Source organism: Grampus griseus (genome assembly GCF_964374135.1).
Source record: "Grampus griseus genome assembly, chromosome: X".
Classification (NCBI taxonomy): domain Eukaryota; kingdom Metazoa; phylum Chordata; class Mammalia; order Artiodactyla; family Delphinidae; genus Grampus; species Grampus griseus.
Genome location: NC_138999.1, coordinates 129304628 through 129332576, shown reverse-complemented (window position 1 = coordinate 129332576; position 27949 = coordinate 129304628). Strand labels below are relative to the sequence as shown.

The window sequence follows — 27949 nt, the reverse complement described above, 5'->3', positions numbered from 1 at the left end:
GCCACTTAGTTTGCGGTGCCTTGTTACAGCAGCTCTGGGGAACTAATGCACCTTTTTAGGTAGAGGGTGTTGAACACAATTTGAATGATTGTCGGCTGTTCTCCACCTTCTTTCAGTCTATGGGATGTCATTTAACCTTCCCTTGTTAACCCTGGTCATTGTGAATTTGTTTCGGTTCTGTGACCCAATGCGGTGATTTCCCTAGGAGCTGTCGGGGGGATTTAGGGCTTTAACCCCTACATCAAACCATCGTGCTCTGGTTTTTGAGTTCTGTTCCCTTTTCCCTCGAGCCTGGCTGTGGCCTTTCTCCTGCTCTGCCGGCAGTTGCCTTTGGCGGTCACCTTGCTTCACTTTTCTTGCCTTTGCTAACCTGTGGATCAGTAAACCGGTGCTGAGTATAATCTTAAACTATGACCTCAGGACTCGCGGCACCTGTTTGATACTCAGAGGCCTTTTTTCCTCCTGTCACATTGGCAGGATTTTGGTTAGGTGAGCTGCAGAGGTGGGGGCAACCTCTAGTTAAATGCCTGCTAAGGTGGAAACAGACACACAACTTGTTCCTTTTCAAGATGTGCAGAAAGGGATATGCCAGGTGCAGTAGCTTGAAGCCTTGCTTCTTCTGGCGTGGCCTTGAGGCTTGGGAGAAGCGTGGAGCCCACAGAGCTGCTGAAGGGAATGCTGCACTTCAGCGTGACCCCCAGGGGCTTGTTAGCACGTTAGAGTCTGAGAAGCTCACGTCTAAATCCCTCAGGTCGAGGACCCAGTGGAAGGCATGGCAGCCCCTGCCAGCTGGGCCCTGAGCTCTCGGTCTTGTCAGAACAGGGATGTGCACCCTTAGGGCCCAACCTGGCGGCTCCCCTCACACTTTGCAGGGGACGAGCCCTGGATGAAGCACTCCCCTGCCTGCCTGCTTTCTCTCGGTAGGTGTCAAGCTAGGGATGCGGTCCATCCCCATCGCCACCGCCTGTGCCATATACCATAAGTTCTTCTGCGAGATCGACCTGGACGCCTATGACCCCTACTTGGTGGCCATGTCTTCCCTTTACTTGGCCGGCAAAGTGGAGGAACAGCGCCTGCGCACTCGTGACATCATCAACGTTTCCAACAGGTAGCCGCTTCTGGTGTCCCCGTGAATGGGACGCCAGAGAAGGATCTCACTAGGCCCTGCCCCCCCTCCTGTCCAACTAAGGAGGAGGCACCTGGGTGGCCGTGAACTGGGGCCGGGAAAAGTAACAGCAAAGGCAGGGGTGAGCCAGGAGCCTAGGGGCACCTGTACGAGAGAAGCTGGGGCCAGATTTTGGGGAACCTCAGAGGCCAGATGGGGTGCAGAGCGGGGTGGGAAAGAGGGTGTCCCTAGCGTCGCACGCGGGCACAGCTGGAGCAGAGTGTGTATGAACAGCTGATTCACTTTGTGACACAGCAGAAACTGACACACCACTGTGAAGCAACTATAGTCCAATAAGGGTGTTAAACAATAAATAAAAGATCAAATTCTATTCTAAAAAAAAAAGATTCTCGTGGAATCTTGGACAGGATGGGTGGAACCAGTTGGGTTCTGGGGCCTCTGTCCTGTTTAGATGGTGTGGAAACATGGTCAGAGTTGCTCAGGAATGTCTCTCGCAGAGTCCTGGGCCGGAGCAGCTGTGTTCCTGTTGGGGAAGGACACGGGGGTCCAGCCGGCTGGGCGGGCTGTGCCGAGGTCCTGGGGCCTGGGAGGAAGCAATTTATGGAAAGTTAGTGCGTCATAGCCTTTCCAGGAACTCTAATCATTAGGGGAGAAAACTATTTTGTGCTGTTTCTCTTTTAAGAAACAGTTAACAGAAAAGCACTCCCCACCCCGTAAACATGACAGGTTCACGGTGTACCTCGAAAGAGTAGGAGAAAAACAGGGGAGGGAACCGCGGAAGGGCAGCTGGAGTCCACCTGTCATTGCCAGGGCCCCAGCAGGGAGGGTGGGCGGGCACGAGGGGAAACTGTGGGGCGCTCTAATAGGACGTTGGCGCCCGGTGTGGTTCTGTGGGGAGATTGGAAGAAGAGGGAGGGGCCGGGAAGGGTGAGTCAGCAGCAGAGAACTGGGGTCACTTGAGTGTGTATCCCATTCCCGCACAGCCTGGTGATCTTGCATAGGTGGGAGTGTTGTGGACGAATAAGGTGTAAATAAGGACACAAAGATCTGGAATGAAACGAAATGGAAAGCTAAAATACATTTACATTTCTGAGGGCAACATTCTTGTGTTCAAATGCCTTCCTTGGGCCCAGAGTGAGAGCCCGGAGCATCGCCGCCCCGGGTGCAAAGACTGTTCCTCAGGAGACACTGCAGAGAGCCCATCTTTACACTCGACGTCCTGCTGAGGAGGTGGGACAGCCACGGGGCTAACGCTAGAAGTGGCTTCCTTCCTCTCTGGTTACCGTTTTTTATGGCATTCGTACGCCCGTAGGTGGAGAGTGGTCGATGGTGACCCTGTGCTGATCAACAGCACAGGGGCCCTGGCGTTGCCTCTGGGTATCCCACGACTGGGGGCTCCTGGGGCCACCCACTTCTGCCGTCAGCTGTGCTGTTTCTCTGCACAGGTACTTCCACCCGGACAGCGAGCCCTTGGAACTGGACTCGCGCTTTTGGGAGCTCCGGGACAGCATCGTGCAGTGCGAGCTGCTCGTACTGCGGGTTCTGCGTTTCCAGGTCTCCTTCCAGCACCCTCACAAGGTATGTGCTGGGGGGGTCGCCGACAGTTCCCAGAGGCACGAAGCTATTTGCAGCCCCCTGAGCCTGGAGCCACGCGGGGCCCTGGGGAGAAGCAGTGACCGGCTCGGGCAGCCTCGCCCGTCACCACTCTCGGGGTCCGTCAGGCAGCTCTAATTGCAGCTGCTGCCTTTCCGCCCGCGCGTCTGTGGCTGCAAGCCAGGATCCGCGTGCCCTCTGAAGCCCGTGCCCGTCCCCAGACCCGTATGAATTGTTTGTTCACTGAGCCACGGGGAGGCAGGGCCCGTGTCCTGACCTGCCGAGTCTCTGTGCCAGGAGTTGCTGCCCCGCCTCAGAGCTCAGTGCCAGCTCAGCTGTGTGTACGAACCCACGAGAAAAGCCTGGTCACTCACCGTTCACAGCTAGGAGTGCGTTCGTCCCAACAGAAGAATTGCTTCAGAAAGCAGCAGAAGGGGCACGTGAACCCTTACAGCACTCGGAAGGACCTGTGGGCGGCTGGAAAGGTGGCCTGCAGAGAGGCGGGTGGGGGGGGGCTTGGGACGTGTGCCTTCCCGACCCCCTCCCTAGTCCCAGAGCCGCTGGTGGAGATTCCAAGCCGTAGTGTTTTCTGTCGGCGTGCGGTGCAGGGCTGCTCTCCTCGGTGGCACTCCCCGTGGGCTCAGGAGAGAGTGGTGTTCGGGCAGAGGGGGAGCTGACGGACGGCCGAGCTGGCCCTGGCGCCCCGAGAGCCAGTGTCCGGTGTCTGGCTGGCCCCTAGCCTCAGGCTGGACTGTGGGTGCCTTGTCCTGTCGTGCAGATCGGGACGCCGTTTCTGGAGTTTTAATGTTTGAGCTGGGCCAAGGGCATGAGGAGAATGATCGCTGATGGTGGCCGGCACAGGGCCACGTTGACGGAGAGGGACAGTGGCGGGGTGGCCATGGAGAGCGGCCGAGCGGGTTTTGGGAGCCGGGCCTGGAGGCTGAGAGCAGGCGGGCCTGAGGGGACCGCGGCGGGGCTGGAGGTGAACCTGGCAGGAGGGTGGGGCAAGGCCTGTGGAAGGCACTGGGGCTTTTTTCCAGTGACACTGGGAGGCGATATCCGATCTGTGGTGTACACACATCGTGACGCTTAGGGGAGAGTGGCTGGTGGGCAGACAGGCCGCAGGCTCACAGTAAAGGAGGCAGGTGACGGGGGGCCAGCTGACTGGCGTGTCTTTGCAGTACCTGCTCCACTACCTGTTGTCCGTCAAGAACTGGCTGAACCGTTACAGCTGGCAGCGGAGCCCCGTCTCCATCACCGCCTGGGCCCTGCTGCGCGACAGCTACCACGGGGGGCTGTGCCTCCGGTTCCAGGCTCAGCACATAGCCGTGGCGGTGCTCCACCTGGCCCTGCAGGCCTATGGGGTCGAGGTGCCCGCTGAGGCCGAGGCCGAGAAGCCATGGTGGCAGGTGAGGTGACTGCGTTGGCAGTCCCCCTTGGCGTGCGTCCCCCTCTTCTCTGCCTGAGGTCCCTGTACCTGGTGTCACATTTCTTTGTAGTAATTATCCACAAAGAAAGAGACAGGCTACTTGGGAACCTTGAAGCGTGAGGATACTCTGTCCTAATAGTGTAAGGCAGGCTCTCGCCCTCGACACCGTGGACGTTCAGGGTCGGATGTAGGAGCAGGACAGCGCCAGACGTTGCCAAGTGCCTCGGGATAGGGGTCGCCCCTGGCTGAGAACTACTGAGCCAACCAAGCACTTTTTTTGAACTGAGTGGGAGCTCGTAGATCCGAGGTTAATAAGTCTGGCTTCACGTCAGAAGATGTACAGGGGGTGCTCTAAAAAGACAGCGGTTGGTAGGTAGGTAGATAGATGATGTGTGGATGGATAGGTGATGGTGGATGGTGGGATGGAGAGATGATGGAAAAGGAGGTAGTTGGATGATAGATGGGTGGGTGGATGCATAGATAGATAAGACAGATGACACCCCGCCTCCCCCAGACGTACTGAATGCTGAGAGCAGTTTGTCGAGAGCTGGGTGAAGTGTGTCTGTCAGAAAGGCTGCAGTCCTAGCGGGTTTCCCTGGGTAGTCCCACCGTTCCTTAAAATGGGATTTTGACATCATTCTCCGTTTTTCCTTTCCTGTACTTGAAGTTTGCTGGCCCTCTCTTCATGATACCTTTGTCCCTCCTTGTCCTACAGTGAGATTCCATGTAAACAGACTTTGAGGTGACGGAAGGCTCCTCCTTTTTGGGCGCCACCCCTCCCATGCGAACCCACAGTGGCTGCCTCCCCCTTCCTGAGGCTCCCTCCCCCGGCCTGCTTGCCCTTCCTGGGAGCTCACAGCTTCTTTCTGTGATTCACTGTCCTCTATTGCCTGTCTGCCCCCCAGCCCCCCACCCCACCCCAAGGCCAGGGACCTTGTCTGCTTCATCAGCTGCCCCACGCCCAGTGTCTGGGCAGGTGGGGGGCAAAGGGCGGCTGCGTGGACAAAAGCATTGCTCCGTGCCGGGCTTCTTGGGGACTTCCAGATCACGTGAGCCCAAGGTCCCCACTCTGCTGAATCAGGTGGCGGCGCAAGGGGCCGCTGCTTCCCGGCGCGTCCCGGGCTGCTTTCCTCTGTGTGTCCTCCCTGCTCTCCTTTCTCTTCACTTGTTCCTGATGGTGACCGGGGCTGGAGCTGCCGCAGCATCCTCTGCCTCCCGTCTGGGCCGTCAGCCCTCACCCCTCGTGAGAGGAGAGCACGGGGAGCAGCTCCGCCACGGGCCTCTTTTCTGGGTGACACACACGTGCCCAGCAATCGTCCTCCTGGACGAGGCCGCCCCTCTGGGCGCTACGTCCGCGCTTCGCTCGCTCTTGTCTTTCCGGGTGGCTCCGAGTTCCGTGCACGGGAGCGGCCGGGCATCCTTTGGGCATGTGAGGGCCGCTTGCTTGGTGCTGAGTGGCTGCTGACGAGCTGCCTGCCCAGCCCCGAGGTGCTGCCTCTAAATCGTGAGACATTCTTGCTGCTCATCTGCTCTCAGCCACCACTTCTGTGAAGTCACCTGTCTGCCCTCGAGCGTGGCAGCGGTGGCAGCGGGGTGGCCGTTCGTGCCCAGGTGCTTCGGGCCTCTGGGTGGATGAGGCTCTGGCTCTAAAGCAGTAGCGAGTTGTAGCGGGTGTCGGAATCCCCATCTTTTGGAGGCCGAGTCCTGTTCCGTGGTGTGGCTGGGCCGCGTCATGTCGGTTCGTTCCTCCATGAGGGACATTTGGATTGTTTCCAGCTTTTGGCCCTGGACTACTTTTTTTAAAAAAAATATTTATTTATTTACGTGGCTGCGCCGGGTCTTAGTTGCGGCAGGCGGGCTCCTTAGTTGCAGCTCGCATGTGGGATCTAGTTCCCTGACCAGGGATTGAACCCGGGCCCCCTGCATTGGGAGTGCACAGTCTTAACCACTGTGCCACCGCGGAAGTCCTGGCCCTGGACTACATTTTAACGGTCATTTCTTGGCTTGGGGACCCTGACAAGCAAGCTTGTATTTCTTTTCTTTTTTTTTTTTTAACATCTTTATTGGAGTATAATTGCTTTCCAATGGTGTGTTAGTTTCCGCTTTATAACAAAGTGAATCAGCTATACATATACATATGTTCCCATATCTCTTCCCTCTTGCGTCTCCCTCCCTCCCACCCTCCCTAACCCACCCCTCCAGCCGGTCACAAAGCACCCAGCTGATCTCCTTGTGCTGTGCAAGCCTGTATTTCTGAAGCATTTATTTTCCAACCGGAGTCCAGGGGGTGACGGCTGATCTTCCTGAGCCAGAGGTCGAGGGAGGGGCTGTTTCCAGGTCACTGTCTCCCACCTGAAGTGACAGCCTGTGGAGAGTTCACGCTTCCTTTGGTGGCCGTGCAGGAGGGTGGACTCAGGTCCAGCTTTTGCCCTAGCTCAGCCCTGGGCCTTGACCTTCGTGGTACCTTGATTCCCCAGGCAGCACCCCCCCGGCCCGGGGGCCACGGCATCCAACCAAGTGCTCCTTGTTTGGCTTTTTACTTGCCGTGTCATCAGGGGTCCCCAAGAGCATCCTCAGACTCGCTGTGTTGCCGGGAGGACTCACAGAGTTCAGAGAAGCCGTGATGCTCGTGGTTATGGGAGTTCGGGTTAGTTACTGGGGAAGGGTACAGCTTGAAATCAGCAAAGATAAAAGGAACGGAGGACAGGTCCAGGAGAGACCAGATATGAGCTCCCAGGTCCCTTGGCCCTGGGCAAACCGAGACCCTCTCGTCAGGCAGGGGCCTAGAGTTCCCCTCCCAGGAGCCAGGCCAGGACCGGACCTTCCTTGGGAACGTGCAGAGTTAAGCCCTCTTCATTTGGGCCCCTGGGGACTCACGTTGCAATTTTATAAGCTCCGTGGCACAGTCAAGTGGCGGTCTGGGGACTTCCCTGGCGGTCCAGTGGTTAGGACTCCGTGCTCTCACTGCCGGGGCCTGGGTTCAGTCCCTGGTCGGGGAACTAAGATACAGCAAGCTGTCCAGCATGGCCAAAAAAAGAAAAAAAGACACGTTGTGGTCCAGGCTAGAGAGCAGGTCCACGTGCTCCCTAGGGGTTGGCCTAGGGTAGAGTGGGGTCCAGGAGACCTAGCCTATTTCTGGAAATGAACTCCCCACCCCTGCTCCCATACCCAGAGACTGTGGACCTGAGAGCTCCAGGGGGAGGCAGGAGCCTGTCACCAGCTTCCCGTGTAACCCAGGGCAAGTCCCCTCTCCTGTATGAGTTGGATGATCACCACAGCCTCTTCCATCTGGAATGTTCTCTGCTTTGTGATCAGCCTCGGCAGGCTGGACCTGAACCGGCTGTGCAGAGAGCCACCCTCGTTTCCAATAGCCGAGTCCCCATGCCATCCCCCACCCCTGTGCACTGTGATTCTGTGCTTAGTGGCGGGTGCCTTGTTTAACGGAGAGGGAGTCTAACCGGAACCTGTTTTCCTTCTCCTTTCTAGGTGTTTAGTGAAGACCTTACCAAGCCAATCATTGATAACATTGTGTCTGATCTCATTCAGATTTATACCATGGACACAGAGATCCCCTAAGGCCCTGGTCCAGGCCTGCCCAAAGAGAAGTCCGTGACGCTCGGCAGCCTGGGGATGGTACCGCCACAGGGCCGTGAACGCCAGCCCCCAGAGGACCCGCTGGAAGGGCTGGTGAAGGCGATGACTGTCCCCGGCAGCCGTGGTCTGGACAGTGACAGGAGCCACGCCTTCAGCGGGCGGGCTTGAAGTTCACCGCGAGGGGCTGCCGAGGCCAGGCGCCGCGTCTGCTTTTGTCCTTTGAGAGGACCTGACTGCCGTGGAGGGTGACGTCATCGGAAGGAAAATCAGAGAAAGGATGGGACTGAGCCCCTGGGGATTTTTTAAAAGCCTGATTTATAGAATGAATGAATGTGCAACATAGATGGAACTTTATTTTGTGTAATAAAAGATACAAATGAACTGGGACACCCGGTGTTTCCTCTCTAGCCCGTGCTGCCCTGGGGGGTTTGTGGGTACCATCCAGACGCGGTTTCCCCTCAAAGGCTCTCCAGGTGGAAGTGCCTGGGGTAGGCCCTCCACCACTTCCGGAAGGCAGGATGGCAGAGCGTGTGCCCGTGTCACAATGACGTCCCCTAGAAGGGCCCACGTGTCCTCCCTCCTCTGCTGGGACCCTTGCAGGGCTTGGCAATCATTCTGCTTGGCGAGTGAAGTTTCATCTTGGAAAGGGGGGTTAAGGAGTATCATCTGAGTTCAAGAAGACCAAAATGTATCTAGAAAGTTACAACTTTTTATTAAGGCCAAGACAGTGAGTCAAGATGCCGAGTCTAGGGACTCTCAGAGCCGTGCCCCGCCCCCCGACTCCCACTCAAATGGCACTGCTTCGGGAAGGACTGCTCTTGGGCGTGCCCTGGGGGAAAGAGGCCAGCCTGGGCGGCTGGTAGGACGCACGCTGGTAGGACCGTCCTTCAACCCATGATGGCTGGGGGTGGTCACCAGGGGAGCGCAGGCTCTGGCCACTGGCCACCATGCCCTCTGGCACCCACAGGTATGGGGGCTGGTTGGCACGCCCAGGCTCCACTGGGTGAGGGGCACAGGGAGGGGCCGCTCATGGGTGACAAGTCAGGCAGTAGGGCTTGCTTGAGTTCGCAAAGTGCTTGTGTTATTTGTCTTTAGGGTGAAGGATATGAGTAAATGTCCCCTCTTCCACTGTGTCCTTTCCAGCTCAACGGGGCACCTTTGATGACAGAGTCTGTGCCGGAGCACAGGGCCGGGGCTCTGAGCGCAGACAGTGGAGGGTGAGGGGCCTGGCTGGCGGGCCTCTGAGGGCGGCCTCGGCTCTCTTGCCAGTCCTTTCTGCCTCGTGCTTTTTAAAAAGCACCTTGCCTCCATCACCCCCTTCCTCCCCACAGGCTGGGCCCAGCTGCCCCCCACCCCAGCCTTGCCTGCCCCATGTGACCTAGCACTGCCCTTGGTGTCCCCACCCCAGCCGAGAGCCACCGTGCTTAACAGGGCGAGCTCTGGGCTGCGGGGCTAACAGCAGCCTCTCTGGAGTTTCTGTGGCCCTAAGTTTCCTCTCGCGATTACCAGGTATCAGGCAAGTTCCTCTCTCTCGATGGGACTCAGTTTCCCACTATGTGAATCAAGCAGGTTGGACCAAACAACTTCAGACTGTGACTGCTCGTTGCTATTTAAAATCCCTCCACCCATGTGTGTGCCTGTCACACTGCCCTGGGGACTTGCTGGCTCTGTGTGCTGGCCTCTGGGCCTGTCAGCTCAGTGCTTGTCACTAAGGGGTCATCTGTGTGTCTTCCTGATGCCGCTAAGGCTGTGAGCCCCACCTTCAGTGTGTGTTGTCATTGGAACAGAGATAAGGACAGGTATTGGGACGTATGTGACACTTTTGAGGAATACGTGACACGGCCAGCTGTGCTTTGTAAGGACAGTTCGGCCACAGAATATGAATGAAAACCTGGTGCAGGGTGGTTTCCTTTTGTTTGCTTTGGCTTCCTATTCCTGAGGCTCTTATAAAAGATATACAACCTTCCATCTCCTTTATTTTAGGTTCAAAAAGGAGAGATTGAGATAAGATTTTCTAGAACCTGAAGCTTCCAGGAGCTTTTCGTTCCGGAGCACGTCTTAATTACTGTAAAGTGATAAATGTTTGATCCTTCCTCGGCCTGTCAAGCCAGAGGAAGGAGGGGGCAAAGCAGGTTCTGTGTGGGGCTCGACCCATCTCTTCTTTTCCAGCTGGGATGGGGAGTGGTGACCCCCAAAGACACGTTCACGTCCTAAGCCCCGGAACCTGTGGATGGGACCTTATTTGGAAATAGTCTTTGCGGTGTTGTCAAGGTAAGATGCGATTCTACGGGAGTAGGGTGACCCTAGTCCAATATGCCTGGTGTCTATAAGAAGAGGAGAGAGACACAGAGATAGGCCTGTGCAGAGGGAGAATACCAGGTGAAGACAGACTCACAGGGACAAGGCCCTGCAACGACGGAGGCCGAGACTAGAGCGATGTGTCTACAAGCCAAGGACTGCCGGCGATGCCAGAAGCTGGAAAAAGCTAGAATCTTCCCCTAGAGGCTGCAGAGGGTACGTGGCCCTGCCACACCTTGATTTCAGACTTCTGATCTCCAGAACCGCGAGAGAAGAAACGCCTGTGCTTTAGCGCCCCCCATCTTCCGGTCTGTGGTACTTTGTTACCGCAGCCTAGGAAACGCACACGTGGGCCTTCCCCCAACTCGTGGCACCCACCCCCCGTTCCCAGGCTGCCAGCTGGTAAAGATGACGTCCGGCTTCGTGTAGGGATGGGTGTTATAGTACCTTCCTCGCCCCAAGGCATTTGGCTAAGTACCAGTTTCTTCCCCTGGGAACCTGGGTCATATTTGATAGTGGAAGTCCACGGAAAAGAGAATTCAGACATAAATGAATGCGATCTCTCCAGAAGGTGCAGCTGTCTTGATGTGGCATTTGGCCCAACCTAGGCTTGCTTAGAGTGTGATTCGAGGTGGCTCGTGCGTCAGTGAAGCAAGAGCTCCTGTATTTGTCCGTCTGCTGTTTTCCGCCACTTGTCTCTGGCCGTCTTTGGAAGCATGGACTCCGGTGGTTGGAAGGGAACTTAGAAGCCATTTTGCTCGTTTCTTGGCGGCTTCCCTGGAAAATGCTTTCTCTGGCGCTGCCAAGTCTACAAGGGTGACGTGCAGAGTCGGGGAATAGAAATATGAGGAAACAGGACGCAGGGACTTTTGGCACCATTGCCGCGGGAGTCATTTGCAAACCTTGGGCCAGAGCTGCCTTCGTGGCTCTAGTGGTGCGGCACGGCTGTCCCCAGCACGGGTGTTCAAAGACGCCTAGTGAGTGAAGGAATGAACGGGGCAGTGACGCTCGGAGCAAGTGAATGAGTGCAATAATGGGCTTTCTTTCCATGGCTTTGGTTTAAAGAGGAAATCTGTGATTGGAACCCTTGTGCACTGCTGGGGGGAATAGAAAACGCTGCTGGTGCCGTGGAAAACGGTCTGGCCGTCCCTCCAAAAATTAAACAGAAGATTACCATAGGATCCAGCAATTCCACTTCCAGGTATCTACCTAAAAGAAGTGAACGCAGGGGCTTAAATAGGTATTTGTACACCCGTATTTACAACTGCGTGATTCACACTAGCCAAATGTGGAAACCACCCAAGTGTTCATTGAAGAATGAATGGACAAACAAGATGTGGTCCATCCAATCAGTGGAATGTCAGCCTTAAAAAGGAAGGTCGCTCTGACACCTGCTACAACATGGCTGGACCTACAAGGCATCATGGTCAGGGAAATCAGCCAGACACAAAGGACGGATACTGTATGACTCCACTTGTATGAGCTGCTTAGAGCCGTCAGATTCCTAGGGACAGAAAGTAGGATGGGGGCGGGGCACGGGCTGGGGGAGGGGGAGGGGGGCTAGTGTCTAATGGGGACAGGGTTTCCCTTGGGGAAGATGAACGGTTCTAGAGATGGATGGTGGGGATGGCTGCACACCAACCTGAATGTACTTAATGCCGCCCAGCTGGGCGCTGAAAAATGGTTAACGTGGTAAACTTGATGTTATCTGTACTTTTCCACAATAAAAAACGAAGCCGTCTGCATGTGTGCCAGGGTTCTGGCATTTGGGTGGCGTTCCCTGCTCCCACCCTCCTCTGAGGATGCCACCCTGGAGATTCAGGTCAGGCCCTTCCAGGTCAAGACAGTTTGAGGCCCACCATGCGAACCTGACCCCACAGGGTGGTCAAGCCCTCTCCTCCTTCCATTAGGATTGGCAAGGTGGCCACAACCCCAGGGGAACCCCGCTGCCCCCGGGGCTCACCCCAGCTTGGTAAAGGGAGGAAGACACTTCTCTTTAGGTCTGGAGGAGAATTCACCAAATAATAAATCACACACGTTACCCAGACTGAGATTGTGGGAGCCTTTCATTTTTTTTTTCAATACACAGAAATTTTGGTCTATTCTTTAAATTAGGAAATTCAACTACAGACTTTAAATTATTATGTATCTGTGGTCTTCCTCATTAAGATATTTTTGTTCATCTTTACAACAGGCAGATAAAAATGTAAAACAGATTTAATAACTGAACACAGTTGACCAAGCCATTCCATATAAGATAATGCTTTAGAGAGAGGGGCTTCCCAACGAGATGGGGCCCCTGGCCTGAAGACACACAGAAATGAGAGCAGCGATCTGCACCCCACACCCCATGGAAAGGCAACCTAGGGACTAAACAATCGCCGTGTACAGGAGGCAACTTTGGACAGCAGCAGCAAGGCTTGTGTCTACAACAGAGGATGAAAAGAAGCCCGTGAGCATAGCATTACTCAGTGTATATTCTTCAATTTAAACATTTCCAATTTCAGTTCTTGTTTAAGAACACACAGACCCTCAACAAATTGAGTTGCCCTGTTTGTTGTTGTTTAAACAAGGACATTAGGGAACAATTTACAAATGGGTAACATTCTCAATGTGCCCTTTGGAAGAAAGGGATGGCTTTAAGTTATCGGTAGCTGGCATTTGAAGTGGGATTTGCTTTTCTAACCGAAATTCCTTTGCCCGGGGTGACATGGCATTAATGTTAACAGTGGGGACCGAGCACGCTTGGGACGCCGCCTGCCCGGAGGCACACAGACACAAGTGGAGGCAAAGGCGAGCCCTGGCCAGGGGCTGTGGGATGGGCACAGGATGGGCGAACCAGCCTTGCCACTGGTCCAGCTGCTGCTCAACTGCGGAGCAAGCCCCTCCACCCCTCAGCTCCCAGCTGTCCCCCAGCGGCTCAGCCCCAGGCCCGAGCGACAGGCACCTGTACTAGCCGTGGCTGGACCCCAACCTCCTCCCTGCAGAATGTGAGACAGAAGAATTCTGAAGGTAAAAGAACCTCTGCTATTTCTGCATTTCCCACCCCGGTTGTCGCGCATTCAAGGAAAACTGAGGCTTGGCACGCCGCGTGCCCACACTGCCAGGAGAGGCTCCTGGGGGAACCGTCTGGGGAGCCCAGGCCCAGCTCTCCCCACCTGCAGACCAGGTGCTCAGCCGATGACGTGGCAGAGCTGACCTCCTCAGCCTTCCGCACTCGCCATTATAGCGACAGAGACGAGGGACCATCGCTCCCAGGGGCTTGGCCTCCCCAAGGTCGCCGTAGGTGTCTGCAGCCCCAAATGCATGCCCTTGAACGAGAACACCAGGATCCGAAGAGTGCTTTGCGGGTGGTGACTGAGAACCTTTCCCAGTCGCTTTATGGGCGTCTCAGCGACAGCTTCTTGGCATTTGCCAAAGCGGAGCGGGAGTCCAGGTGGAGGCGTCCAGGGGGCTGGGGTCTGCGCTGCGGCCATGCCGGCTCCTCCTGGGTTTGGAGGGAGCGTCTGTCTCCGCTTTCTTTCTGACTCTCTGCATTCTTCCCCACCTCCACCCGTGGACCTGGCTCTCCTGGGGCCAGGATTTCGGATCATCCCAGGAGGTCAGGCACGGCAGGTGGCCTGGCTTCGTGCTCTTGAAGTTGGGGCTCTGACAAAGAAATCCTACCCACTGGCCAGATTGCAGGACTTGGAATTGGAGTTGGAACCAAAGGAAACCGAAAGCAAAACTCCCCCTTCGGCCTACTGGAGGGAATCATTCTGGTCAATACTTTGGTATTTTCCTTTTAAATAAAAATTCCATCGAATGGTGTTTTTTTCTCTATAGGCAGGGGTCTCAAAGTGCAAATGTTCCAACTGTTCCAACTGTAATTGCTCCGGCCTCGCGCCTGCCTTCCCAGGAGCTGTGCTGGGAGTGCGGAGGATGGAGGGGACTGGGGGGAGGGGAGCAGTGCGGGGGAGGGGCGTCCCAAGCAACCAGAAGGATATTCTTGCAGTCTAGTTCCCTGAAAAAAACCCTGCCGCGATAAATAATGAAATCTCAAAATGAAAACACCCGATAAGAGAAATGGAAATATCATGCCGTTAAGTAGTTCCTTATCCTTTAGATACGCATCTGGTCCTGTGTGCACGGACACGTCTATACGCGCACACACGTGGCTACGCACACATGCACACACAGGCTGACTGCACGCGTCCTGGGGAGGGGGTGCTGGGCCGGTGGACCATCTGGGTGGGAGCATCCTTCCTGCAGAGCGGTGCTCGCCTCTGGTACCTGTGGATCCAATTGCTCTGCAGCAGGTGCCACGAAGCTCTCAATAAACCGAAACCGGCCCTCTGCCACACTGCACAGCCCGAACAGGGAACATCTGGTGGAATTACAGTGTTCGTTTAAAAAAGCTTCCATAGAAAAAGGGGGGAACACAACTGTTCTTGGTCTCTCCTTCCTCCTCCTTCCCCTTCCTGGTCCTCCTGAGTAAGAAGCCTAGAATGCATTGGCTCCTGGCAGGTGCCTTCGAGCATCTTCAGCGGCCTGGCGGGCCCTCCTCGTGGCCGGTGCCCTCGTCCGGCCCGCCCGGGTGCGTGTGTGTGCGGGGAGTGCGCGTGCCGTGCCGAGAGCAGTTCTGCTTAGAGGGACGTCTCCACGCTGTGGAGCGGGCTCCCGGGGCGGGAAGAAAACACTGACGAGGTAGCTGACTTGGTGCCGCGCGTAGTCAGGTAGACGCCGCTGTCTATGGCGTTGTTGTTCTGGTTGGGGGAGGGCGGGGGCGGGGCCCGCAGGCGCTCCTCGTTCTCGTCCACGTCCGTGTCATCGATGAGCGGGATGTTGTGGGTGTAGTCATTGATCAGAAACTCGGGCGTCGCCATGAAATTATGGATGGAGGTCTTGGATTCGGGTTTCTCCAGGCCTTCGTAGAGGGAGCTACGGAATGCTTTCACCACCCGGATCTGGAGGGGGAGGGGGAGGGCCAGTGAGCAGGAGGGGGGGGGGGCGAGGAAGGAAGAGGGAAGGAGGCCATCAGCGGTGAGTGCAGCCCACACCCACGGCAGGGGTCACCGCATGACAAACGTCTGTCCTTTGGAACAGAACAGTCAGAGCCCTCTGCCCCGCTGCGGTCTCCCTCCCGTCACCTGATGCACATGCGGGACGAATGGCGGTGGCTTTTCTAGGCTGACCTGGGCAGACACTCTGGAACTCAAGAGCAATGGATTCACGGGACTCCTGACTGCTCCCTCCTGCCCCTTCCCCTGCACTGAGTGGGGGGGATTCCAATGTGGGAGCCCAGAAAGATGACTGGGCAAAGGGACAGTGCTGGACACTGGGCTCTCCACTTTCTCTTTCCAGAGAGTCCGAGGAACTTTCTGGCAAGAGAAAGTCCCCAGCCTGTGGGCACACTGCAGGCCTTTCACGCGTTGGTTCCCCTCCCTGGCTTCTCGGCGCCCTCTCCCCTGTCCCCCGGCTCCTGTGGCAGCAGCCCGTGCTGGCCAGGCCCAGACACATCTGCCCATCACTCTCCGTGCTGCTAAGCCCAACGGCCCTTCTGTGTCTCCATCTTATTTGATCCCCCAGGGGCCACCTGCCCCTCTTTCTGGGAACTTCTCCTGGCTCCCCTGACACTGCCCCTGTCTGGCCCTCCTCCTACCTCACCGGTTTCTCTGTCTTCACCTCCTCCACTGCTTGTGACTCTGTCCCAGAGTGCTCAGAGCCCCGGCCTGTCCCTGTCCCCCTCCTCCCTGTGCACACCCCCAGGCTCACCTCCTCACCCTGGCCACAGCTCTGGGCTCATCTGGCTATAACCATGGACTGCGGCCCAGGCCCCTCATCAGAGCTCCAGGCCTAAGAGCCTACCAGTCCCCCATCTGGAGGCATCCAAGATGGAAAATCGCCCCATTTTTAATTTACACCGACCAAGCCTGTCCTGCTCGGATGCCCTGATTCACCAGGTGGATGTGTTTGATCTGGTCATCATTTCCCTTCTCAGACCGTTCCGTCCTGCGTCTCCTGCCATCAGAGGCCCTTTGTAGTCTGCCGATACCCGCCTCTCCAGCCTTTCTCACCCTCCTCATTTTCACTCTCCAAACCACACGACTTCTTTCAGACCCTGGAATTTGGTTGGGGGCCATATGCCTCCCCCACTCACATTTGCTACACCTTGTTCCCTGGCTGCCCCACTGGCATCTGCAGACCTCAGATCAGCACAAGTGCCCCCTGGGGAAAAGCTTCCCACAATGCCCTGCTCCCCAGCTACCGAGCTGAGCTCAGGCACCCCTGACCTCCGCACCTCCCACAGGACCCTGCTCTCAGAACTAGCCCCTCGGCCTCCGCTGGCTGCCCTGCCTTCACCTCCACATGTGCTCAAGTCTCCTCGGTTTGCTGCCTCTCTCTGCTCCTTCCTTGGGCCCCCAGCCTGGGCTCCCTCATGTTTCTAGGAGGCAGAATCGATGGGAAGACTTCAGCTGGGCTTCGCACTAGCCAGCTGGTCCTGTGCTGAGATGGGGAGGCCAGAGCCTCCCTATGTGAGTGGGTGGACACAAAGTGAGCTCTAAAGCCATTTCCAGGTCCAAGGTCCTAGGGTTGGGTTTTCTTGGTTTAGACAAGGTGTCGGAAAACTGTGGCCCAAGAGCTAACTCTGGCCCTCAACCTGGTTTTGTAGATAAAGTCTTATTGGTACACGGCCATGCCGTGTCCTCTGAAGGACATGTCCAATGTTCATTGCTGCCCCCTGGTTTAGACCATGAATCCCTTTCAACCCTCCAGTGTCTGGATCCCGGGGTCAGCCAAGCTCAGTGCTCCTAGGTCAGTTTAACCCAGGAGAACCTCACAATCAAGTGCAAAAACAAAAACTGAGCCCAAGGGCTCCATAACATTGGACTCTTCTGATTCCATATCTTAAATCCTGCATTCCCCAGACGGGCTTCCGAGCTCGGGGTGACACAGAAGTTGACAATCATTTGCCATTTGTAATGGAAAGAAACAATTCACTTATTGTGGCCACGGCAGATGTGGCCTCATGACTTGGGCCCTTTCTGGGGCCAGGATTGTGGGAGAGCCCATGGGACACTGGCTGTGGCTGTGTGGTGGTGGAGGACCTACTCCGGCAGCCAGCCACCCCCTCAAGCCACAGAAATGGGAGCAAGCGGTGTGCTGCCACCCTTGGCCCTGGAGGCCTTTGTGGGAAGTTTGCCAGCAGTGTCCCGGTACCCCTGGCTACATCCTTTCCCCTCACCTGGACCTGGGTCATGTGATCAGGCCAGGCCCCTGCTCAAACTCATCCCAGCTCCCCCAGAGGGTGGCCGGCTCTTCCCTCCCCAGCTTCTGTTGCTCTGGCCTGGAAGGCTCCTTCAGGGCCCTCCTCCCGGGTGTAATCAGAGACTCACTTTGATGCCCCTCACTAGCCTCGTTTGCTGCCTGTCGCCAGAGCCCGGCGCAGAGCGGCCGCTCAGTCACCAGCAGAAGGTGCCAGGCTGCCCACTCCAACGTGCGCCGTCGGCTTGAGTCATCCTGAGTGTCTTACAGCTGACGGTGAGTCAGCTTCCCTCCAGCTTCCATTTCCCTGCATGCAAATCTTGGGCCCTTAACACATGGCCTGGGATTGGTCTTATGATGGGGAGTTTTCAGGCCACTCCACGCTGAAGGGCACAGTCAACCCCCGGGACACGGGTTTGGTGGGAACTGGGAAACGTTTCTAAGAGAGGGCCGCCCTGGAGGCCTGAGCTCGCACCTGGGAGTCTGAGGACATCCCCACCGTGGAGTTTAGCGCGTCCCTGCGAAAGCCTGGTCACAGCTGGGTGGGTCCAGCGCTCTTCCCCAGTGCGTGACCCTTACTGCCTCCTGAAGCTCCTCTCCTGGCCTGGGACTGTCGCAGGGGCCAGGGCAGGGTCCTCAGGCCACCTGTCCATCTCTAGGACGCCCAAAGGGATGTCATTGCCCTCAAGGCTGTGAGTGCCGCCCACAGCGCACAGCCCACCTCGACGCCACCAATGCCCCCTGCACCGCCTCCGCCTGCATCTGCTGCTCCTGTACCTCCCGTCGATGGCTAATGGGCCTCTCGAACTGGAGGAGGTCCAGGAGGACCGTCAGCCTTGCCCCCCGCCGACTCTGCCCCTCGCCTAGTCCTTGCATCCTGGTGCAGGGCTCTGGCTGAAACTTGCAGGCACAGACCCAGTGCCGCACATCAGCGTGTCTTGGGGCCCCTCTTTCCCGAAACTCTCCAGGGCGGAGCCGTCCCCGCCTCAAGCGCTGCGGCTGTGTCTCCCTGCAGCCCCCGAGCACAGAGACGCCCCCCGCCTGGTCCCTGGATCTTTCCCGGGCTCCAGCCCGCGTGGCTGCCGCCCCTGGGGTCTCTGGTCCTCCTCTCTGACCGCTGAGTCAGGCCCTGCCCTCGCTGTGTGGCAGACAGCGACTCCAAACACCCCAGCAGCTGCTGAAGCTGCGCTGGGTCCCGACTGGTGGCGCTCACACTGGTCTGCGCAGTGCGGGACGCCCCCAGGTCCAGGTTACTGTGAGAGAATTTAAAGGTAAAGAAAGACGTGAAAGACGGCCAGTAAAGAGGGCTTCTAGATCACAGCCAGCCAGGAGCAGGTCCGGCTGGGGCTGGGGGCTGCCCCACGGCTTCCCTCCCCTTTCCGAGTGAGGCCTGCTGCGCCCCACCGCCTGGCCTCTGACACCGCGGCCCGCTTCCTCCTTCGCTGTCAGCTCCGTCCCCCTCGTCTAGGTTACTCTTTGCCCCTCTCTCGGGGCCGCAGCCCCTCCAGCTGTTGGTACGCAGGGGCCCAGCTTCGTTTGGCCCTGTTCTCTTCTGCCCCCACTCCCCAGGGACCTCTCCGTTGGGCGCCCCGTGCCCCCCACACCGCACCCCTGCTTCCAGGTCCCCCTGCTGCTGCCCATCTCCTATCGTGGCCAAGGGCCCCAGGGTCGTCTGGGCCTTTTCTCCGTCCACATCAACGCATTCCCTGGGTGCTTCTAGCCATCTGCCTGCTAAGGAGCTCCCGCCTCAATGTCCAGACTCGGGGCTCTGCCTGCTTCTTCAACTTTACCTCCCACCCCCCCACGTCTCTTCCCTTGTCTCCCTGTTGCCACCCTTGACGTCCACAGTCTCTTCTCAGCATGGCAGCCTGAGCAATCTTTTCCAGCGGAAGTCAGAGCGTGTCGCACCTTCCACTGGTCCAAACACTTCAGTGGCTGTGTCTCCCTCAAAGGAAAAGTCCTGCCAGGGCCTGCCTCGGGCCATTCTCTTCCTCTTTCGCCTTTACCCTCTCCAGCCTCCCGGCTCTTCCTCAAGCACGACACTCCTGCCTCAGGACCTTTGCACTGGCTGTTCCCTCTGTCAGGAAGGCTCTTCCCCAGTGAGCCTCATGGCTCCCCCTCAGCTCTTTCCGTTTACAGCCGCAATCCACTCATCTCCCTCAGCACCCCGGCACCTCTTCTGCCTCCTTTTCTCCCCAGCATGGTTCACCTTCAAACACCCCACACATCCCATTATTCTCTCCTCTGTCTCCTGTCACTGGAACATAAGGCCCCTGACGTCCCCAGCACCCAGCACAGCACCCGCATGCAGCAGGGGCTCAGTGGATAGGTGCTGGGAGTAGGGGGCCCACGCAGCCTGGCACGTGTCTCCCACCATAGCTTCCCCGACCAGCGCTCTCCGCCCACGGTGCTCGGAACAGCAAGCTTCCCCAGGGCCATCACCCCTGCCCTGTCCCCCGCCTACACTCTTCTTCCACCAGATCATCCCATGTCGGCCTTGCCTCCTTATTTGGAACTCAGCTCACAAATCATCCTCTGAGAGGCTGTCCCGGACAACCTTTATCCAAAATAGTGCCACTAATGTTTCTCTCGTTCTGCTTCCTTTCCCTCTGAGGCTGGTGACCACCTGCACTCAGCGCAAACTTCCTTCTCTGTTGTTTGCTGCCCGGCCCTCGCCCCCGCACGTGAGCCCTGGCCTGTCTTCCCCTCACCGTGAGCTCCATTAGCGGGGATGGGGCACGTGATACTCCAGACCCGCAGGACTACCCCGGCCACAAGGAGAAAGGATGCTTGTGTCCGACTCTGCCACGGGACCATGCTACTGATGAAGAGTTGCAAGCAGAAGGGGGGAAGGTCGCGGCTGAAAGTGGATGTACCCCGCTTTTGTTTTGAACTTTAATCGCTTGCGTTTGCAATGTAGGTGGTGGTGGAGGCGGAGGAGGGATGTGGAAGCAGGGAGGAAAGCGAAGGATGAAGGATCTCCCACCCCATTAATGGAAAAGAAAAGGAGAGAAAAATAAAAGCAAAGGCTCCCGAACAACAATGACAATGGCCACAACAGAAACCGGGTCTGGCACCTTTGGACTGTGGGAGGAGCAGGCCCTGGGGGGGTCGTCACCCTCTGCACCCTCCCTTCTCTCTCACTGTGAAGCTCACAGAGCTCAAAATTCTTCCATCCAACTCCTGCCCTGTCCTTCCGTACCAACCACTGTCCAGAACCTTCTGTGGGAGGAAGGAACCTGGCTTTGGATTTAGAGCAAATTCTGAACGCAGCAGCCAGGGAGAGCCATGGCGCCTCCATGGACTTTAGTTCCCAAGTCCCAAACCCTCCCTGTAGGCATGAGGGTGAATCGTGACTTGAGACCAACACAAAGAGGTGTGCGGTGATGGACCCACAATCAAGGGGGTAGCAAGGGGGAAGGCTCCCTTTCCTCACCACGGAATTAGAAGACGTGAAAATTCAGACTCCAGAGTCGGCTCTTTCACTGAGGGATTGAATCCCAAACCAAAGACACAGCTTTGTGTGTGCCGGCCAGCCGAAAATGCTGGTGGCTTGTGAGTTGTGAAGATTACCTCCCATTCTGTGGGCGTGCACGTGTGCCCAGGACCGGGACAGGCCAGACTCAGTGGCCGGTGTCAACAAGATGTTGCACTGAACTGACCCAGGCACGGAGAGTCCTGCGTTTTCCAGGGGCTCGGCCTTGCCTCTCATCCTGGCTGTCTCCAGCTGCAGGGCCTCAGATAAGTCTCCTGGGCTTCCTGGGCCCTGGCTCCCAGCCCCAGGAGTCGGCCCGGAAGTGTCTGCGGGGGTGGGGGGCTCTGGAGCAGGGCTTTCAGGGTCTGCCTTAGGCTGCAAGCTGGCATGTGCTTTAGGAATTGCCTGGAAGGTTCTTCCATGTGGTAGGGTCCCTGGCTGCAGGAGGCTCGGGTAGGGCTGACACTGTTCCTAGTGCGGAGACAGTGTGCACACTGTCAAAGAGCTGACCAAAAATGCCAATACACTATTCCCAGAAACCCCCGTGGGCAGACTTGCCTCGAAATCAATGGATTTCCTGAGAAGGAAGCAAATTCCGGCAAACAAGACAGCTTTCACTCTGCAGGGCTCCTTCCTCAGTGGGGCTCTAGGAGTGTGTGAGGGGCGTGTCTCCCCAGGCTCCAGAAGGGCGTGTCCACAGAAGCCCCGGGGGCTCGCCGGGCTGGGCTTTGCCAAGTCGGCAAAAGCCAATTAAAATAAAGCAACTGTCATGATATGTTTTCGGTTGATCAGAACTGAAGGGCCCTGAGGGGTCCTTCTGGGCACACCTGAGCAAACTCGCCACCTGCCCCTGGGACAGTAAGCGTTTGAGCACAGGGGCCCACTGTTGCTGCAGGAGGGCCAGGCTGCTGGGGAACAGGCTGCGGATATGTGGCTGGGGGGGCGCTCGCACCTGGGGGCAGCCATCTGGCGGCCCGGGCTTGCCACTCATTAGCAAACCTGAGGGAATAGACACCTCCTGTCTGCCTACACCTTGGGGATCCTAAGAGCCAGCTGGGGAATGAGGCCGAGCTTCCTGAAGAATTACTGTGTGAGAGTGTGATTGGGGCAGGAATGAGGGGGACTGACACACTAACGGGATAGGATTTCACACCCCCTTCGTTTCCAGAAGACTGATGGTGGTTAGTAAAGAACGCTTTCTCCTAAGCCACTCCGGCGGGTGGCCGCAAGGCCAGGCATGGCTGGGGTCCCGTGCAATGGCTGTGGTGGGGCGGCCACGAAGGCAGGCAGGAGAGACGGCTGAGTGGGCAGCGGGGAGGCAGCCAAGGCCATTCTGGAGCCGGGGGCGGGGTGTCGGAGGTCAAAAGGAAGTGTGCGTGGCTGTGAATGTGGGCGCGCTGAGCCCCGAGGACCATCGCACCTCTAGCCTCCCCCCATCACTCCTCTGAGGGGCTGTCCTCCCCCTCGGACTCTGGCCACTTCTTGCGTCGATGTTGCGTGCCGGGGCCTGCACTGGGTGAGCATGTCACCTGTCACTCTGGCCTTCGGGCTCCTTGTCCACACCCGCAACCAGGCCTTCCACCTACACAGCCTGAGGCTCTCACCGGAAGCGATGCTGGGCCGAGACTGGCCGCGGCGCTCGGGAGGAGGCGCGGCCTGGCCGGGTGGTAGGCAAGGAGGACAGAAGCCTTCCTGAAAGAGCTGGGTTTTCCTGAGGAAACCTTGTGCCCCGTGACCACTGCACCCTGCCTTTCTTCTGGTAAGTTCCGAGAGAGAGACTGAAGGCCTAGGGCTGTCCTCCACTCTGCCAGGCCTTCCCCTGATTCGTACGATGTGGGTGCCAGACTTGGTGATTTCTCGGGGTCTTTGAAGCTTGGACTGGGAAGCGGTGATGGTGCAGGGAGTGGTCTTGGTCGGCAGCTTCTGGAAGCAGGAACGTCCCCTGGTGCCACCTGGCCCTCCATCCAGCATCTTGTGAGTCAGGACATCGGGACCCTCCTCAGGCAGAAGGCGCTCGTCTCCCAGTGGTACGTGGTGTGGATGGACAGTGACCCTTCTTCTGGCCAGGAGCTACCTAGGTCCCCCGGGAGCGGCTCCTACCCCACGCTGCTGGGCTCCCGGCACTGGGAAGGGGGACAGGACAGGTGGCCGCAGAAAGAAGGAAGGTACTAGAAGCCGAGGAAGAGAGAGGAGAAGGAGGCTGCCCCCAGGGAGGCGGCCTGAGGCCCCCAGACAGCGCGGCCTCAGCAGGAGTGTGGGGAAGGCCTAGGGGTGAGCAGAGGAGGGACGGGATGCCTTCCCCCAAGTCAACACACAGGCGGATGGACAGACAGACAGAGAGGAGGCACAGAGAGAGATGGCAAAGGAACACGTGAAGGAAGTGACAGGGGAGGGCAGCTGCGGCCCAGCAGGCCCTGGCCGAGCCTCCTGCCGGCTTCCCCAGGTGGAGTGGTGCCAAGTGCCCTGTGGGACAAGCTTTCCAGCTCGCCTGTGACGGCCGTCAGCCAGCGTCTGCGGCCCCGGGTGGGTGGCTCAGTGAACGTTCAAGGGAGCTGGACATGTGTGTGGCCTGTGGGATGGGAGCACGCTCGTGTGTGTGTGTGTGTGTGTGTTTACGTGTGCGCTGTTTCCAAAGGGGACAAGGTGGCCCCAGTGGGGACCAGTACATCCCTTCCATAAAGGGCAGAGTGGTCTGAAAGGACAGCTTAAGCAAGAGGAGGGACGCCCTCCACTGGGGACCTCTTACCAGTTCCTAAAAAAAAAAAGAAGAAGAAGAAGAAAAGAAAAAACAAAAAAGAAAACACAAGACAAAAGAAAACAGGAAAAGAGAAGAAATCAAGCAAAAAGAAAATCCCAGAGTCTGGTGTGGGAAAAAAGCACAGTTAACAACTTCCGTCCCTGGGGAAGTGATGTGTTCACAGAGGTGAGAGCCGCCGGGTCCCACTGGAAGGAAAGGAAACAGGTAGCAGTGAACCATCCTGGCAGGGGCTCTGGGCTCATACTTGAAGGTGTACTGTTTGGCTTTTGAAATCTCGAGTTTGCTGTGAGAAGCAGGTGGCTCTGGGGGGCAGTGGGGGGCAGTGGGGGGCCCACACTGTTCCTTGTGTTGTCTCTGACTGGGCGGACCGTGGGGTGCTGGGCTCCATGGCCTAGTGGCTTGCCCTTTGTCTTTGTAAAGAAATGTGGAGCTTTCTACCTCTTTAGGACAGCCCCTGGGTTCCTTTTAAAATGTGACAGACATGGCGGGAACTTTTCAGAGGGACGTATGAAAAGGAAGCAATTTCTCCCAGCTTCTCGAAGGAAGGAGGAGAGAGAGTCTGGACCAGATCAGGTTAAGACCTTCCAATCCTGAGGCCTGCTTGGAAACAGCGAAGATGCTTTGGGAACAAAAGGAAACGTGGCCGAGGGCGGGCTCGAGGCATGAGGAGTGCTCCTGGGGTCACCTTTAACGCCCGGGGCTCAGGTGTACTGCCTTTGGAAACCACTCCAAGGAGAGCTCTGGAAGCTGCTGCTTTAGTCCCAAGAGGGCGGGCTGGGTTCTTCCGCTGTGAATGGCGCTGCAAAGGCGCTCGCCTCTCCTTCCAGTCCTGGGGGTGGCCCTGAGCCCGCGCGACTCCCTCGAGCTGCCCCGCGGAACACTGACCAAGGCCCCAACCTGACTGACACCAGACACCACCAGAAGCGGCCAAGTTCATGAAGAACCATCAGCAAAGGCAGACAAGTTCAAGAAAAGAAAACCAGCGACAGAAGGAGCGCTAAACAAAACCCCAAAAACCAAAGGAAAGAACAGAAGGTCCAGCAGTGCCATGGATTCAGTACATTTCAGAAGAGGATATGTCTTTAGAGAGACACACCGTCTGGGCGGGAAGGACTGAACAGGGCGATAAAGAAAGAACGGAAAAGCCTCGGTGAGCGGAGGATGTAAGACTGGAAAAAAAGAGAAGGAAGAGGCGGGAGGCTTTTTCCTCCCCCAGAGATGCCATTTATGAGAGAAAAGGGGACTCAAGACTCACTCCCAGCGGCACTGGTGGGATTGGCAGCAGAGAGAATTACGTGAGTAGGGGTAGAAAGATTGGTTACGTCATGGAGCTGGCTGAGGACCGAGGACCGCCGGCGCACAGCACCCTGAAATGAACCGCTTCTCTTGAAGGTACTCACTACCTCCATCTGTGGGAGAGAAAATGAGATAAAGGTTGGCTTGCACTGTAGTCCCCGCGACCGCACGGGGGTGGGGCTGGGCGGGGACAGGGGCCACACTGGGTGCATATCGTGACAGCAAAGCCTCCTTGAGGCCGCCTCGGTGCTTCTGCTGGGGCCGAGGCCGAGGCCGAGTCTGGCCTCTGCGTCATCCACCACGAGAGGCTTTGCTGAGCAAATGATTAGCGCTCAGAAGACCTGGCGCGCGGGGGTTGACGCTGGATCGCGCGCACCGCAAACACTTTAGACAGAGCCATTTGCATTCACGATATGTTCATTGCAAGCCACTCATCAGTAAGTACCCTTCCCTGGCCCGTCCTGTGTTTATATTGCCATAAGTGACTGAGGGGTACTCCCTGGGAAGTCTCAGTGTAAGAATGGATTTTAAAAGAGGGGGAGGGGGTTTCCCCAAAGCCCCTGCTTTCTCTCATCGGAATGCCTTCCCACAGGCAGGGCAGGAGGGAGAGTGGAGAGCCTGGGTCTGGGGAGCAAAGATGGCTTTACTTTGTCCCCCACCCTTAAAGCCTCCTAGGCGGCTTCAGGAAATGAGAGCCATGGGGGTGAACTTGCCGGAGATGCAGTATCTTTGGGTTTCCCGACCCGCCTTTGGCTGGCAGGGGGGCCTGGGGGTGGAGCAAGCCCAGGCGTGGGGTCCCAAGGAACCGTGGCTGGGTGGCCACTGTGAACGTCCCCCCATCAGAAGACCGTGTGTCTAGATTCTGGGAGGCCAGCCCGCTGTGGCGTACTTCGGGCCGCTTCTTAGAGAATGTCCTCTCTTAGTGGGGAGTGTGTGTGGAATCTCTGGCCTTAGAAGGTGGATCTGATTTCTAGAAAGTGCCACATAGTTCACTGGATGACGTGAGCAGCGGAGTGCTCAGACGGCCCCCATCCCAACCAAAGTGAAGACGGCCGGCATTTCAACCCTTGGACGCGCTGCCAGACAGACTAATTGTTGTGTACGCACCACTGAGCCCCCTTCTGCCCAGCAGAAGTAAGGCATACTGAGTGCCCACGGGGACTGGCGCAGTGCCGAGTGCCCCAGCACACTGAAGGAAGATGACCCATGCCGATGTCGCTGTCTCTTTGCGGGGGGGGGGGCGTCTCCTCCCTAGATTGAGATGTTTCTAAGGCTACGGAGACAGGGGACTGTCTCAAGAGGGGACTCTTACTGTGGCAGAGGCGACAAGGGAAGGGAAAAATGCCTTTCCTGCCTCTGATTGGGCCTCTCCGCATGGTGTCCCGAGGCGATGATGGTATCAGTCAAAATACCACAGAATTATCCCTCCGCCCCACGCCTACCCGGAAGCCCCCCACACTGGGCCAGGAACGAGGCCCAGTCACTGCTGAAGCTTCTCTGGTTTAGAATGGAATGCGAAATAGACCACGTCGTGAGCACTTTGCAAAGCTCCACGTCCTGCATTTGGAGGACTCTTTTATTCTGGAATGACACCCTTCCTGGCTGGTGCGTTTCTATGTGCCTGGAATGATGGTGAGAGCGGGCAGCAGCTTAGGAAATGCCTTCACTTAGCAACATGAGAACTTGTGCTGGCCTCTGAAGTCTGGGGAGCAATTTTGTGCCTTGCAAAGGTTGGACATCTAGGGCTGGCTGCCTAGAGAACGTTTGCAACTTGAGGGACTTTACTTCTGCTTTGAAGCAGGTATTTTGAATCAAAATGAACAAACGCTCTTAAAAAGTGAACTAAAGCAACTGGTTGGTTCGGCATTCCTGAGAAGTGTGGTGGAGTTGATGTGACAAAGTCAAGGGGAGGAATGAGTGGCTCCATGGAGAGGCCAGGGCTAAGGGATGGGGGAAGGAGACTTGGGTGACCTTGGGCAAGTCCCTTCTCTCTGGGCCCCATTTCCCCGTGTGGAAAGCAGGGACCCGACCAGCCCGGAACTGCAAGGCTCTGACTGAGGAGACCCACTCTGCCAACGGGGTGGCAGTGTCAGGTCCAAGAGCCTGCAGGCAGTAAGAAGACACAGACGCACAGGTGGCCGGGCCACCAGAGATCCCTTCCCGGACACCTAGGATTGGGGCAGGGCTGTGGTCTTGGCTGCTAGAAGAGCTAACACTGACTTTGGCTCAGCGATGGAAGCAAATAGGCTCTGCTGCAGAACCCGCCCAGCATGACGCACCGGAGCCCGTCGGGGCGGGATGGGTGGGTGGGTGCTCACAGTTGAGCAGCCAGGAGGCCACGGGAAAACCTAGACAGCTGGTGACAAAGGCTCCTCCCATTCTACTGGGCACTCAGTGTTCTGGCCGGGCCCAAGACATCCTTCCCCCGCCACGCTGGCCAAGGCGCCTGCGATGCCGGGAGGGCTGAGCCAGAGGCCCGGAGCAGCCCCTTGGGACTCTGAGAAGGCTTCATGGGGCCGCCGTGGGATGAGGAGGGGCCCCAGGGGACACGGTGGGAGCTGCCTGGGGCACAGACAGTGGCCAGCATGGAGGCACAGCAACGCGGCGAGCAGAGTGGGAGTCTGGGAAGGCAGCAGGGGTTCCGGGGACGCAGGGCACGTGGGGTGATGCCGAGAGGCAGACGGGAGGCTGAGAGCTTCTGGCCGGGGAGCTGAGGCTGGCGCCTGGGGAGGAGAGGGGCGCCCAGAGACTAGGCCCCCAGGGGTTGTGTGGCAGCAGCTGGTGAGCCGCGTGCACTGGGAGGGAGCTTTGGGCACCTGGCATGGAGGATTCTTTGGGATGAGCCCATGGTGACTTGTGACAGGCTGGAGGCGGGCACTGGGGAGAGCTGTGCTCTCAGGTCCTGGCCCAGGCCAAGCAGCCACGCGGGAAGCCGCCCGAGCAGGCGCCCGGTGGTGTTCTTCCTGCCGGTGGGTCTCCGGGGCAAGAGCAATTGGAGCTGGGTCGGGGCAGTGGGGCTGTGGGTCCAGGACAGAGCACGGAGAAAGGTCCGGGAGGAGCAGGGAGTGATGGGGTGTCACACGCTGGCTATGTTGCCAATAGGCTGCAGGGGTCCAGGGTGGACCCCGGGAGCCT

The 27949-nt window shown here is 57.5% G+C and overlaps 2 protein-coding genes across 7 annotated transcripts in view; one reads left to right on the top strand and one right to left on the bottom strand.

The window, feature by feature from the left end:
• Nucleotides 1–8129, top strand: part of CCNQ (cyclin Q) — a 9649-nt gene extending 1520 nt beyond the window's left edge. The window contains exons 2-5 of one of the 2 annotated variants that reach the window (XM_082681970.1): nucleotides 925–1108; nucleotides 2572–2704; nucleotides 3901–4128; nucleotides 7695–8129. In XM_082681970.1, the coding sequence (XP_082538096.1) occupies nucleotides 925–1108; nucleotides 2572–2704; nucleotides 3901–4128; nucleotides 7695–7724 (575 nt within the window). In that variant the 3' untranslated portion in view covers nucleotides 7725–8129. Of the gene's footprint in view, nucleotides 1–924; nucleotides 1109–2571; nucleotides 2705–3900; nucleotides 4129–7634 lie in introns of both variants that reach the window. The other variant, XM_082681969.1, reaches the window with a different exon arrangement.
• A 6536-nt stretch (nucleotides 8130–14665) lies between these two features.
• ATP2B3 (ATPase plasma membrane Ca2+ transporting 3) overlaps nucleotides 14666–27949 on the bottom strand; it is a gene marked incomplete at both ends in the record, with an annotated part of 40510 nt that continues 27226 nt past the window's right edge. For 4 of the 5 annotated variants that reach the window (XM_082680947.1, XM_082680948.1, XM_082680949.1 and 1 more), the window contains one exon: nucleotides 14666–14986. In XM_082680947.1, coding sequence (XP_082537073.1) covers nucleotides 14666–14986 — 321 coding nt within the window. Of the gene's footprint in view, nucleotides 14987–24840; nucleotides 24928–27949 lie in introns of all 5 variants that reach the window. The other variant, XM_082680946.1, reaches the window with a different exon arrangement.